Here is a 14,790-nt window from a genome sequence, read left to right as displayed (position 1 = left end):
TCTGTAAACCTATTGAGTCAGACGTCCCACAACAAACGGTCGTGACGTCACAATTATGCGCCGCGCTGTACGAACGTCCAAGTCGAGGGGATTTTGATGGTGAATTATTTTAAGGTATCTTCTGTTATGGATAACAAATTGAAGTTTTAGGGGACCTTTATGCTTGTATCTATCGTTCGTATCGCTTATGTTTGTTTTTATCTTGTGTGTCCTTGTCGATTGCGTGTAATTTAGTGTTTTAACGTGTTAGCCGTTAGCATACATCCCATTTATTGCACAGATCCGTGACAGCTAACCACATAACATGATCCAAGGTGATTTATGAGCAAACGTGAAAGTTAAATGTAATCATACTTGGAGCAACTTGTTGGAAAACGGCAGTATTTGGGTATACATGCGTAACTATTGTGTATTTGTGTAGGCTTTTTGTCAGCCTGCCAAATTTTAAGTTAATCAGTAAGCTGCCCCTTCTGGTTGACCTAGCATGGATAGAGATGTCAATTCAATACGTGTGTTATCTATAATTTGATCCTAGCTCCAATGACACGATGCCAGTTGTATTAGCCTCACAAAATCCACCATATGGAAGCCAAGCCTATGGTTTCAAATGACACACAAAAGAGCCACTTGAGCCACCATTGCTCACATATTTTTCATTTATTATTTATGTTTAAATATTTTCATTTTGATACTTTTACACCTTGTAATGAACTACATTTTTGTTATTTGAGTTATCATAGTAAACTATATGAAACAACATACTGACCAGACCAGCACAGTCATGTTCAGGTATAATATTGAGAAAAGCTGTTTCTGTGCCAGTGTCTTTGGCTTTAAGTTAGTGTTAAATAACCTAACCAGTTTGTTGGGGTCACTGAGTTCAGTTCATGTTTTTTTACCCTGGGATGACACAATGATATACTATCTTAAAAAAACCTTCCATACTTATGATGCAATAATACAGGTGGTCTTTCCAATCCTGTCTTAATTTGACATTCAAATTTTAGTCTTCTCAAACAAAAATGACATCTTGTTCAAACTAACTATTGTGCAATGTTATGCAAACAGTCATTCATCCTGGAGTGTTCCATTTTAGAAAAAGGTTTGAAAGGCAGTCTTCAATAAACAACCTATTCTACGACTATCCTACTATTGCTTTTACTGCAAGTTGTTAGGCCGGCCACAACAATTACTACATCGACTTATCGTTCTATATATGAAAGTTGGAATAGTATTGGAACGGGGGGGGGGGGGTCAGCATTTATTGTATGTACATTTTCTTTGCACAACTAGGACATTTTTGGTTATCTTTTGACTAGATGATGAGATTAAAGCCGTAAAAGGTTGAATTAATAATTTCTATGACTCATTACAAATGCAAACTAAGTACTAAAGTGTTTGATTCTGTTATTTATGTATTACAGCTTATTATTTTTAACAGTATTTTACATTTAGAATAGTTTTTGTTTTTTAAATCTTCTCTTGGGGTATTGCGTCTGTGACATGAATTAGTTTCAATATTATCGTTTATAGCCTATATTTACTTCAGCAATATCGAACCTCAAAATATGTTATTGTGGCAGGTCTAAAAGTTGTGCCTGTTTAATTTAAAAGCAAATACTTGATTAGTAATTTCCCATATTTCTTTGTGGTCTAGTATGGTACTTCAAATGTATGAAGCATTTCTTTGATATTTTTTACTTTTGTTGTACTTTAGTTGTCACCATGGTTATGAAGTCCACCGTGGATGATGACGACGCCGGCTGGGGGCTGGGTATCCCTGATAAGATGAAAAACAATGCCAACTGGGTGGACATCACACATGAATTTAAGGGCGCCTGTAAAGGTGAGAGCCATAGACTTTATATTGAAGTTATAGGGGCAACTGTAGCTCTGGTGGAAAAGCACTATGTAAAAATATGATCAATATGACCATAAATACAGTCTATGGTGAGATGAGGGCTGTGAAGATTGCTGATTTAATAAAGAGATTTAGGGTGACATGACTGTGTAATTATTGTTATTGAGATAATACAATAAGCACACGCAGCACTCTGTAGTCCTAAAATAGCCCTGTTTTGATGGTTTTGGTGTTTATGACTAGTACATTTTGCAGTTGAATTTGTCTGAACAGCCAAAGAAATATTCAAATATTGCAATTTTTTTTTTTTATAATTTTTTTCCCTCATATTGTGTAGGATGATCTGTGTTACCATGATGCACCTAATCTTTCCCCTTACCTTTTTGTAACACAGAATTGAACCTGGGGGAGTTGCTCCATGACAAACTGTACGTATAAAATAATATATAAAGCTATTTGTTAATCCCTTGTTTTATAAATCATGAACTGTTGATGTTCTGTGGTTGAAGGTTTGGCCTGTTCGAAGCCATGTCTGCCATAGAGATGATGGATCCCAAAATGGATGCAGGAATGATCGGCAACCAGGTCAACAGGAAAGTTCTTAATTTTGAACAAGCAATTAAGGTAAAGTAATTTCACAAAAAACAAATAAAATAAATAACCCCAAATCCTCCCAGCACTTACTCTTTCTAAAATTCTGTTTTTATCCAGGAGGGCGTCATCAAAGTGAAAGACCTTAGTTACCCTGAGCTCATTGGGATTATAGATACTTGTTTTTGCTGTTTGGTGAGTTCACACCTAAAGACTTGATAATGCTTGTTTCCCATAGAATTCTGATGAGACTATGGTGCATTTTAGACTGAAGACTTGGCCACTTTTCATTAGTTTCACTTTTTTGTTATATAGGTGACATTTTTAATACTTTTGACTTTTCAAAAATTAACTTTATATGACCATACTCATATGATATATGTGTGCGCAGATCACGTGGCTGGAGGGACACTCTTTGGCACAAACCGTGTTCACCTGTTTATATGTTCATAATCCGGACCTGATTGAGGAACCGCCATTAAAGGCTTTTGCATTGGGGATCCTCAAAGTGTGTGACATCGCCAGAGAGAAAGTCAACAAAGCAGCTGTTTTTGAAGAGGTAGTGTCTTCATGTGATGTGATGAGGACCAACCCTGTTTAATTTACGAAATCAGACAAGATCTTTATTACTTTACAATAATATTACCATAGTATAAGTAAAGAGTAAGTATTTTAACAGTCCAACTGTTAAATAAGTCCAACTGAACAACCAGCAGCCTCTCCACTGAATGATACAAAACACTAAGTTTATATACTCTGAGATGATCAGAGGACATACACAAAGTGAGAAGGTGACAACACCTATTGAGGTGTTGCCAGACGAGCTCCCGGTGGTGCTGGTTCACCTCAAGATGTAACATCTGGAGTTAAAACAATACAAGGTGTGATGCACTTCAAAGAAGAAAAGAGGTCTGAAAGCCAACTGCTTGGTCTGATTGCATTTATAAATACATTTGTCACATCTTAACACAGTTAACAAGCAAAAGGGAATAGAAGGGTTTGCAGTGTCTTTAACTATCAAACCAAATGAGTTTTAGTTGCAAGACCAAGTGAATTTCTAAAAGATAAAATAAACACAGAATATTTTACTTTCCTTTACAGGAATTTCCAAAGAATAGACCAAAAACTAAATTTCTGAAGGAGCAGTGCACGACACAATTATTCACATCATGTAATATTGTCAACATAGTCAATAGTCAACATTAAATAATCAACAATTGTTGATGGTGGAAAATTTATGTTGACTATTGTTGACAATAGTCAACATAAAATTTGATCTCTTGTAGACTTACTCACAGTGGGGAGAGTAACTGAGCATTAAATTTGTACTGTCTACAGGAGGATTTCCAGGCGATGACATACGGCTTCAGGATGGCCAATAACGTTACAGACCTGCGAGTCACGGGTACATTTACTTTGTTGTAATAAATCTATGAGTCTGAATCATTTTTTAAAAAACTCAAACATTGTCCTTGTGTTTTTAGGAATGCTGAAGGATGTTGAAGATGAATTACAGAGAAAAGTAAAGGTAACATTAGTGCTGAAGTTACCCTTTTAAACTAAGTATTGTGTTATCAATGTGAATTTTGTTTCCTCTCAGAGCACGAGGAGTCGACAGGGTGAGCAACGGGACCCAGAGGTGGAGCTGGAGGTATGAGCAGCATCCATAGTTTTACTAGCCATTACATTTACAATATGTAACATTAAAACATAGCTATATACTGTCAATTTTTAATATTGAAAGTATTGTTTTGAAGTAATGGAAATTGGAATACTGTGAATAGTTACATAAAAAATACAAAATTTGCAGTTTAATTTAACAAATAAAGGTGTAATGTGATTGGTCTACACTTTGAAAATTACAATTAATTTTCCCAAGACATTTACAGACATGTTTCAGCTCATTTGTGATAGGCTACAAAAATATCATATAGTTATTAGAGGGAAAAATAAAATGAGATTACTATTGTCATTTACACTTTATTAAGAAAATAGAATATCTGGTTCATAGTGAATAGTAAAAAAAAATATAATAATAAAATTTAAAAATACAATGCACGTTGCAATATGTACAGTTTGTCCTCACGGGACAAAACTAGAGCTTGAATGATCAGATTATTCAAATTAATGGCTCTACACATAAAAGAATAAATCCAGAATCTAATTGTGATGACACAGAATCTCACATTGGCACTACAAAACCTTCTCAAAGAAGAACATTATCTATAAAAAAAAAAGTATTAGTTGACCATAGATACAAAGGTATTTGATTTACGTTGTTTAAGTTACAATTTGATTTTATCGTTTTTATTTTTGCAGCATCAGCAGTGCCTGGCTCTTTTCAACAGAATCAAATTCACAAGACTTCTACTGACAGCACTGATCGCTTTCACCAAGAAGGAGGTAGTGTAGAAATAATCACAGAAGGCAAAGATCTGTTTAAGTGGTTTTAAATGGAGATTTCTTATTTTCCAGACCAGTTCTGTGAGTGAGGCTCAGAAACTTGTGGCTCAGGCAGCCGACCTCCTGTCACCCATCCACTCCAGTATACAGCATGGGATCCAGTCACAGAATGATACCACAAAAGGAGGTAATGCACGTTAATGAGTGTCTACTATAGTCTGCTCTTCATAAACCTCATAAAATTCAAATGAGTATTTTCTGTGATAAAGCTTTTTACTATGTGTAGATAGCACCTCTAGGCTTTGGACGTTATGTGTAAATATGAATACAAGTACACAGCATTCAACCTACCAACTGCTTTTCTTTTTTTTTGGACACTCAAAAACATTACATTGCATAATTTAGTGACTTGATGAAGGACACAATAACAGTAGTATGCTCTGCCAAGCAGGGAATCAAACCCCCACCTATGCTAAGTTTGAAGTTTACTGATTACTGACATGTGTTTGAATAAAACAATCCATAACCAGGTATGTTTTGAATAAAAATACAACATTATAACTGTAAAATGTTCAAAATGGTCAATTTGGTGTATTATAATATTGGACCTTTAACAGTAATTCAACACAAGTTCAAAGAAGTTACATTTATACTGTGTTTTTTTCAGACCACCCTATAATGATGGGATTTGAGCCTTTAGTGAATCAGAGACTGCTACCTCCTACGTTTCCACGTTACGCAAAAATCATCAAAAGGGACGACATGGTGGCGTATTTCAGCAAACTCATCGAACGCATCAAAACTGTGTGCGACGTCATCAACACCACCAACCTCCACGGCATCCTGGTGAGGGCACATTCACATTTATGGGGGTGGATGATATGATAACATCAACAGAGTATAACATTTAATAGAGTGTTCTAGAGTGAATGAGTATTTTTCTGTTTAATGAAACTGAAACAGAGATACTGCTCCTCTGTCTGACTCTGAGACCTTTTTAATGTGCTGTACCTGATTTTGATTTTTAAAAACGTGGAAAAAAAACAGCAGTCTAAAGTTGTTCCTCACTTTCCTAACCCACTCTGAGCATCCCAAATATCTATTTTGTAAGTGCACTCAACACATTTACAATCAGTGAACAGAGTTTTGCCATCACAATAAGGCTAATAACAACTAGCATGCTAACAGTGCACCAGCATTACTTATGAAAAAATCAGGTATAGCCATTTTAAGTGTACAACGATAGTGATTAATTCAAATGGCCAATTCAACTGGACTCCAATACATTGAATATTCTTGTTTTGCCATATTGCCCTCTCCTACTTTTTTATCATTGTCAAACATTTCACGCTTGATAATGTTATATTTTTTATCTATTTTTTACAGGATTTCTTTTGTGAATTCAGTGAACAGTCTCCTTGTGTACTATCTAGGTCTTTACTTCAGGTGATCCTTCAGTCTGTTCATTTACTAAAATAAAACTATGGGATGAATCTTGTGATAACTGTTTGGACTAATTATATATTTGTGTGATTTGTAGACCACTTTTTTGATAGATAACAAAAAGGTGTTTGGGACTCACCTGATGCAGGACATGATAAAGGACGCGCTCAGATACTTTGTCAGTCCTCCAGTTCTCTCATACAAGTGAGTTCTCTGTCTCTCTAACTGTGATCTAAAGGACACAACATGGTTTTACTGCTTTGCCTGGAATGTCTCACAGTACGGCGTTAAATGTACCAATCTCCATGGAGACAAGCAGATCTGTGGAGATGCAACCTGCTCACTGTGTAATGTTTTTTGAGATGTTTCTTTAGCCATAAAACTATCTGCAATTGAATGAATGCAAAACAGATAATAATAACATCACCATAGAGCCAAGAAGGCGGTGAACTCCTTCCAGAAAAGTTACGTAGTGCACCTTTAAACTTAACTTATCCTTGTTTTCACAGATGTTGCCTGTTCAATAATCACCAAGCCAAGGACTACATTGACTCCTTTGTTACACACTGTTCGAGGGTACGATTTACCTTTTGTTTCCATCATTTAAAGTGTAGTTTCAAACATACAGCATTATTATTATTACTATTATTATTATTATTATTATTATTATTATTATTATTTTAATTAAGTAATTTTGTGTAATTGTTTCCCTTGTAGCCGTTCTGCAGTCTGATACAGATCCATGGACATAACAGAGCCCGGCAAAGGGACAAACTGGGACACATCCTGGAAGAGTTTGCTACACTACAAGATGAGGTCATATTTGTGTGGATTGCTAAACTGAGAAAACTTAATTTTACTGATTTATTTGAACCTGTTTATGCAACATCTGGTCATACAGATGTGTAATATTCATTGAAAGTGTGTTATATAATCACCTAATCCACCTAATCTTTAACAGAAATGTGTACAGATTAGAACATGTGACATTTAAACTCTTGCACTATTTTGATCTTGTGGTCATCGTGAATCATAACCCCAAAATAATATTAAAATAAATAGGGGAGTCTTTGTCTTCAGTTCTATTTCATTCCTGCTGCCTCTTGGCACATATGCAGCGTGTCATTCATTTTATTTACATGGCATTATTCATTCACTCTTGGTAGTGTTAAATTACTACTTTAGTCACAGCTGCCATGGGCCAGACTGACGGAAGCAATTCATACTAACTATATTTTGTACTCCATTTTCAGGCCGAGAAGGTTGACGCAGCGCTGCACAGTCTGCTGATGAAGCTGGAGCCTCAGAGGCAGCACTTGGCCTGTCTGGGGACCTGGATCCTTTACCACAACCTCCGCATCATGATCCAGTACCTGTTGAGCGGCTTCGAGCTGGAACTGTACAGCATGCACGAGTACTACTACGTCTATTGGTGAGACGGACGCATCTGCTCGGATGCACTAGGGCCCCATTTACTCTAAATTAAAATCTGTTGTCATACTTAATAATGCATTCAGTTTATATTGTGCATTTTTTGGACAGTGAATGATACTTTACGTCACATGCTTTGATATATCAGTCATCATATGGTTAGGCAGGAGAGGAAGGAGGATGAGAGAGATGGATAGAGGAGGGAAAGGAAAGAAGAGAGAGGGGAGGAGACTGAGGGAGAGGAGAATCTAAAAATAAAATAACCTTATTTATCTGTTTGTTTGAACAGGGACATTTCACATTTATGAATATCAGTACCTGGGCAAGATGAAGAGATGCCAGAAACAGACATACATAAAATGAGTAAGATTTAAGAGTAAAAGTTAGTAAATGTTACTACGCTGCTTAAAAGTTATCTACACACAATGCCTCACTACTTATAAAGTTATACCATTTAGACCACAGTTATTTGATGTACGTGAGATTGTGTTGATGTTGTGCTCAGTTCTTTTACTATGGATCATACCTGGATGACTGGGGGATTACACAGACATTACGTTGCTGTTTGTAGGTACCTGTCTGAGTTCCTTTACGCATGGCTCATGTCGACCCTGAGCAGAGCCGACTCGTCACAAATGGCCGAAGAGCGAATCCTGGAGGAGCAGCTAAAAGGACGCAGCAGCAAGAAGAGCAAGAAGAAAAAGAAAGGTATTTATTATAATACTCCTATTTATATTATATGATCTCTAACAGTTTTTTTTTCTTCTACAGTTCGGCCTCTAAGTAAAGAAATCACAATGAGCCAGGCCTATCAGAACATGTGTGCGGGCATGTACAAGGTAAGAACTACCTGCTTTAAAGGGGCTGTAGTAATGTTAGTTTTGCTCCATTAGAGATATACTGTAAAAGCATCTCTTAGGGCCAAAATGAGACTGCTGTGTGCTGTCTGCATCTACAGTTGAAACCAGAAGTTTACATACATTATATATAAAGACATATACACATACTTTCTCACTGTTTGACATGAAATCAGGTTTTAAAACTTTTTCTGTTTTAGGTCAATTAGTATTCCCAAATTACAGAATAACGAGAGAGATTTTTTAAGACAATTTTTCATAACTTTTTTCAAAGTCAAAGTTTGCATACAGTAAGATTACTATGCATTTAAACAAAACCCAGATGATGATGTTATGTCTGTGGAAGCTTCTGATAGGTTTATTGGCAACATTTGGGTTAATTAGAGACACACCTGTGGGGGGAAGCTTCCACCATCCCAACTGTGAAATAATGGGTGGCGGCATCATGTTGTGGGGTTGTTTTGCTGCAGGAGGGACTGGTGCAATTCACAAAATAGATGGCATCATGAGGGAAGAATATTATGTGGAAATACTGAAGTAACATCTTAAGACATCAGCCAGGAAGTTAAACCTTGGGCGCAAATGGGTCTTCCAAATGGAGAATGGCCAAAGCATTCTGCCAAACTGGTTACAAAGTGGCTTAAGGATAACAAAGTTAATGTGTTGGTGTGGCCATCACAAAGCCCAGATCTCTATCTTGTTGAAAATTTATGGGCAGACCTGAAAAGGCATGTGCGAGCAAGACAGGTTGCAAACTTGTCTCAGTTACACCAGTTCTGTCTGGAAGAATGGGCCAAAATTTCTGCCAACTATTGTGAGAATCTTGTAGAAGTATATCCCAAATGTTGACCCAAGTCATAGAGTTTAAAGGCAGTAGTACCAAATATGATGTGTATGTAAACTTCTGACTTTAAAGAAAGTAATGAAAAAATGTCTCAAACAATCCTTTCCTCTCATCATTCTGGCAGCAAATAAAAATAATTTTGGTAATCCTAATTGACTTACAACAGGAAAAGCTTAGTCAGATTTCCTGTCAGACAGTTAGGGGAAAAAGTATTTGTGTAAAGTTATTAGTTATTATATTATATTAAGTTATTATAACCCGAAGTGCACATTCCAAAGTTGTGAAAGTTGTGAAAAGTGCTTATAAACTGGTGAATAATTAGTGTGCTCTGAATGTGTAAGGTAAATGAGGAATAACTTTGGAGGACTGCAAACCGTTTAAAATGAACTAGCCGTTGTTCATGTTTTTAAGACATTATAACACAGGTACCTTTAACCTTCTGTTTAGCTTATATAATTCTCTGTGTGTGTTTCAGACCATGGTGGCTCTGGACATGGACGGTAAAGTGCGAAAGCCTCAGTTTGAATTGGACAGTGAGCAGGTTCGCTACGAGCACCGGTTTGCTCCATTCAACAGTGTGGTCACGCCCCCTCCTGTGCACTACATACAGTTTAAGGTGAGTCGTTTGCTCAGTCCAACTTTATACTTGCAGTTATTGATGGTGGGTGATTATATTGTAATAAGATAATATGGAAGTTGTCGTTGTTTTGAAGGCTTGGGGAACCTAAAGACCTCATATTATGCAGAATTGTTTTTTCTTTTTTTTTGAGCTTTCACAATGTTACCATATTGTTTCCTCATCATACACATAGCTGTCACAATAATTACTGTATGGACTTATCGTTCAATATATGGAAGCTGGAACAATATTTTTAGTGCTCAATATTTATAGTGAGTACTTTTTATTTGCACTGCTGGGAGATTTTCAGTTCGTTTTTGCTATATGATTAGATTTAAGCCATAAAAAGTTGAATGAATAACTTTTATAATTCATCATAGATACAAAAAAGTACTAAAGTGTTCCATTCTGCTGTTTATTTATTGCATCTCATGATGTTTTAACAGTATTGTAGATTTAGAATGGGTTTTGTAATACAAATTTGCTCTTGGGTTATTGCGTCAGCGGCATCAGTTAGTTTCAATATTATTGTTTATCATCTATATTTACTTCAGAAGTATGTCAAACTTGAAAATGCGTTATCGTGACAGGCCTCCTGGTGTGGTATTTAGCTTTATTCATGCTTGTTTTGTTAATCCTGTTTATGAGCTTGTCTCTTTCGTTTGCTGAGAAATCATTACAATTTGAGAGACAAGGAGACAAGTCAAGTCACAGGTAAAAATCATTTGCGGTTTTCAAGTCCATAAAAAACAATCTGTGTGTGAATGGATGGGTGGTTCTTTCGAGTTTGTTGAAGGTGGAAAAGCGCTATATAAATATTTGACTATTTACCATTTATGCTGTCAAATGATGCTAATTACAACTGCATTTTTACATTAGCACGCCGGTCACATTACTTAAATATAGTTGTTGTTTTTTTTCCTTTCATTCTCACCGCTGCCAGTAGATGCCGTGCCAATAGGAGTGGGACACACACAAACACACTATACCGTCCCATAAAATAAGACAAGACTGGGTCTGCAAGACAAGATGAGATTTTGACATACATTATGTAACTCATATTATAAAGTCAGTTGTGAAATCTAGTTGTCAATTTTTACTTATTTTGTATTTTTTGTATTTTGTATTTTATTTGTAGTTAATTTTACAGTCTTTTCAAACATTTTTATGGTCGAGGTATCACCCAAAAAGTTAAGAAGTTTCTGAAGGACTTAATAATGAGATCTGATTATCAAGAGTATTCTTGATATAGCCCAAGCCCCAGCAGCTATTACTCTGTTTCTTACTATTTTTGTAACTTTTTTTTTTTTCATGTTTATTTTTCTTGTTTTTAGGAGATGTCAGACCTTAAAAAGTACAATCCTCCGCCAGGCTCTGCAGACCTGTACATGGCAGCCAGTAAACATTTCCAACAGGCCAAACTCATCCTGGAGAACGTCCCTAGTCCTGACCCAGAGGTGACGAGTCCTATGTTTAACCCGTGTATTTAAAGGACCTATGTTACACAAAATTGATTCTTCTGAGCTCTAAGCCATGTTATAACGTTGTTTCCTCATGAAAACATACACAAAACACAAGTCCAGCTATGTTTTTGAGGAGGAAAGAACATTATCACATAGATCAGAAAGCAGCGTAATATGGGCTCTTTAAAGTCTTATTATAAAGCTGTATGAATAATTCTGTCTCTGTCACAGGTAAATCGTATTCTAAAGGTAGCTAAACCCAACATTGTGGTGATGAAACTGCTGGCTGGAGGACATAAGAAGGAGACAAAGGTAAACAAAGGATTATTGCCACTTACTTTAAAATGATTGTTTCACACACAGAAAGTCATTTTGTAGAGTGCTGCTCTCAGAATGTGTGTATGTGACAGATTTGTTTTTCTATTTCTGATTTGGTTTGGTGGGATGGTACCTGTGGTCAGTATTTGTCATAGTTATACAGTTAGTTGGAAAAACGTTGAAAAGAAAAATACAAAAATACAGGATGTAGTGGTGAGTTTTAAAACAGAATTCTACTTATCTCATCAACACATCTGAAATGCAGAGATAATTTACGCACAGGGAAGCCATTTTTCTGACAGATTAAACATGGATTTAACAAAATAAAGCTATTGTCATTCATATCTGTTTGCCAAATCATTTCTATTGTGGAAATTAAACATCCTTGTTAAAGTATTGTTGCTAGGTAATCATTATGGACTTACCTCTACTTATATTGAGTGACTGTGAAGTTTATAATTTTACTTACTGTCTGAACAAACTAAGGGAAAAAACATGATGTTATTAACTACCTTTTATGTGAACTGAGTAACTTGTCATATGCATTTTAAATTAGCAGTTCACTCCCAAATGTCCTGCTAACTCATTATATACTGACCCCTCTCTGCTGAGGTGATTATAAAGTCTTATACAATAATTAATCCACTTAGTAAATCATAACTGATAAAGACTTACAGTTCTACTTTCCATTCTACTTTGTGTATGGGTAAAATTGCTTTCTACCCCTTTTAAGTCTTTTTGAAAAAAACGTGAGTTGTAAGCCAGAATCCTCATCAGCACTGAAAATTACTTCCAAATTTCAGAAATCGTTACACACAGAAAAGGCATTTCTCTGACAGATTAAATTGATTGAAACATTGATTTTTCAAAATAAAGATGTTGTCATTCATATGTTTTTGTCAAATAATTTCTATTGTGGAAATTAAACGAGTCCTTGTTAAAATATGGTTGCTAGGTAACAGGCAGTCAATGTGAGTAGAGGTAATTCCATGACTGTTCAAACCATAGACTGTGTTTATAAATGGACATAGTTAACCTGCAAACCCATACATTCAAAATAGGAAGTGATTTTGGGCTGCGCTTTTGGCTCCATTGACTCTGGCTTCAATTCGCTTTACATTAGAAAACTGCTGCCTCTCCCTCTGTAAATGCTGCTGTCAGGCTCATCATTTTGCTCTTAAAATGTTCGTATTACACGTTCTACATGATCATGGTATTTTTATTTCACCATTATGTCTGGTAACTCAAGATATGAACATAAATAAGAGACCAGTCAGCTGCCTTCCTTCCGCAAAGTCGCTCCCGCTAGTGTTAGTAACAGGTTTGATTGATAGCGTTGTTGAACGACCACCCCCTGACCCTTTTAATAGTTTATGTATGTTTAACTTTATGACACAGCCTTTTCATATTTTATAAAAGAAATATAAATAAATAGCATTGATCGTTATTCTCCCACTTGTGATGATATTGTAAAGTGAGATTTTGATAGATACTTATAGATACGTCCTTGATATCAACGATTTGTAAAAGCCAAACTCTTTAGACATGTTACTTCCAAAATACCTTTTAACTTTGCTTAAAGAGAGGATATTATCTACCGTGTTATAATGTTGTTTCCTCATCAAAAACATGCCTGAAGAGATTTTAGATGGTATCCATGCATGTTTGAATAATTTTGCAACCTTTTCCAGGCCCTATTTGAGCTCTCCTCACGTTTAGCTGTAAGATTCTGTCCAAAGCTCCGCCCACAAGCCTACGTCATCCCTGCTCCCCCATGACAATACTCCATAAATATACAAAAACATGATACAAAACTGTACACAGCAACTTTACAAACCTGATGTGATGTGCAGTAGTTTCATTAGCAGGAGGCACACTGATTATGTTGGGATAGTGCTCTGAAGGGGGGAATGACTTAGCCTGGGGAGCAAAGGGAGAGGGGGACTCGGAGGGTCCAAAACAAAAATGAAACTTGTACAACATTTTCAAAACAATAAAAGGTAACATGTTCATCTAAAAAGTGACAAAATATTTCTTTTATATTTTGTCTTTTTTAGGTGATGCCAGAATTTGACTTCTCAGCTCATAAGTACTTTCCTGTGGTCAAGATCATCTGACGCTTCTAAAAGAAAAACAAAACAAAACACCTCCTTACAGAAAAATGGTCCCGATCCAGTCCTGACCCTGTCCTGACCCTGGACTGGTCCTGATCCGGTTGTAATCCAGTCCATGTCTTCTGTTGGACAACGTATCACAGATTAGATCCACTGTTTGATACAGCCTTGACAAACCAAACACCAGAATCATATATTGTCTTGGTTCAAAGTTATGGCCATTGTATTTGACCATGTTTAGGATCTTTATCTGAACAACTATCATGATAAATGCTGTAATGTGAAAGATGAGAATAATTAAAATATGAAAAAAACTTGTCTTGTGTCGTTTACTGTTCATATTACTGATCTTATTCATGTATTCTTTAATAAACAGCACTACTAAATAAAACTTCAAAAATGAGCCATTACGCCAAGGGTCAGTCATCTTAGATTAAAGGTCCTATGTTACACAAAACTGACTTATGAGTTTTAAACCATGTTATAATGTTGTTACCTCCTCAAAAACAAACCTGGAGTGGTGTTTTGTTTCATTCACATGTGACTTTGTGGAGTGACTTAATGCAGGGAGCAAAGGGAGGGGGGGATTAAGAACGGCAAAAACAAAAGTGAAGCTTGTCAATGTTTTTTTGGGCAAATATAGCATTTTCTAAACTATAAAAGGTAACATGGCGATCTAAATATGTTATGTGTTAGCTGTTAAATACCCCCTCTTTTAACTATGATCCCTCAGATTTTGTATATTATAACAATCTATAGTTACACAATGTTATATCAAACATTTCTAGATTAGTCTTTTACGGTTTCAAAATGTATCCATCTGTAGAATGTATTTGAAATTGAGAC

At 36.0% G+C, this 14,790-nt stretch overlaps 1 protein-coding gene across 1 annotated transcript; it reads left to right on the top strand.

The window, feature by feature from the left end:
- The first annotated feature begins 30 nt into the window (after nucleotides 1-30).
- naa35 (N-alpha-acetyltransferase 35, NatC auxiliary subunit) lies at nucleotides 31-14,251 on the top strand. Its single transcript, XM_033972237.2, has 23 exons — nucleotides 31-114; nucleotides 1,718-1,846; nucleotides 2,256-2,289; nucleotides 2,371-2,485; nucleotides 2,573-2,647; nucleotides 2,844-3,011; nucleotides 3,791-3,857; nucleotides 3,937-3,980; nucleotides 4,053-4,103; nucleotides 4,772-4,855; nucleotides 4,928-5,042; nucleotides 5,523-5,701; nucleotides 6,242-6,301; nucleotides 6,396-6,502; nucleotides 6,808-6,874; nucleotides 7,016-7,114; nucleotides 7,552-7,730; nucleotides 8,301-8,437; nucleotides 8,501-8,568; nucleotides 9,906-10,046; nucleotides 11,384-11,506; nucleotides 11,744-11,824; nucleotides 13,888-14,251. The coding sequence occupies exons 2-23, from the start codon at nucleotides 1,726-1,728 to the stop codon at nucleotides 13,945-13,947; spliced, it is 2,175 nt and encodes a 724-aa protein (XP_033828128.1). The 5' UTR covers nucleotides 31-114; nucleotides 1,718-1,725; the 3' UTR covers nucleotides 13,948-14,251.
- Nucleotides 14,252-14,790: the final 539 nt, after the last annotated feature.

The sequence above is a fragment of the Periophthalmus magnuspinnatus genome, chromosome 9 (genome assembly GCF_009829125.3).
Source record: "Periophthalmus magnuspinnatus isolate fPerMag1 chromosome 9, fPerMag1.2.pri, whole genome shotgun sequence".
NCBI lineage: Eukaryota > Metazoa > Chordata > Actinopteri > Gobiiformes > Gobiidae > Periophthalmus > Periophthalmus magnuspinnatus.
The sequence above is the reverse complement of the archived record's forward strand: the minus strand, read 5'-3'. Positions and strand labels throughout refer to the sequence as shown.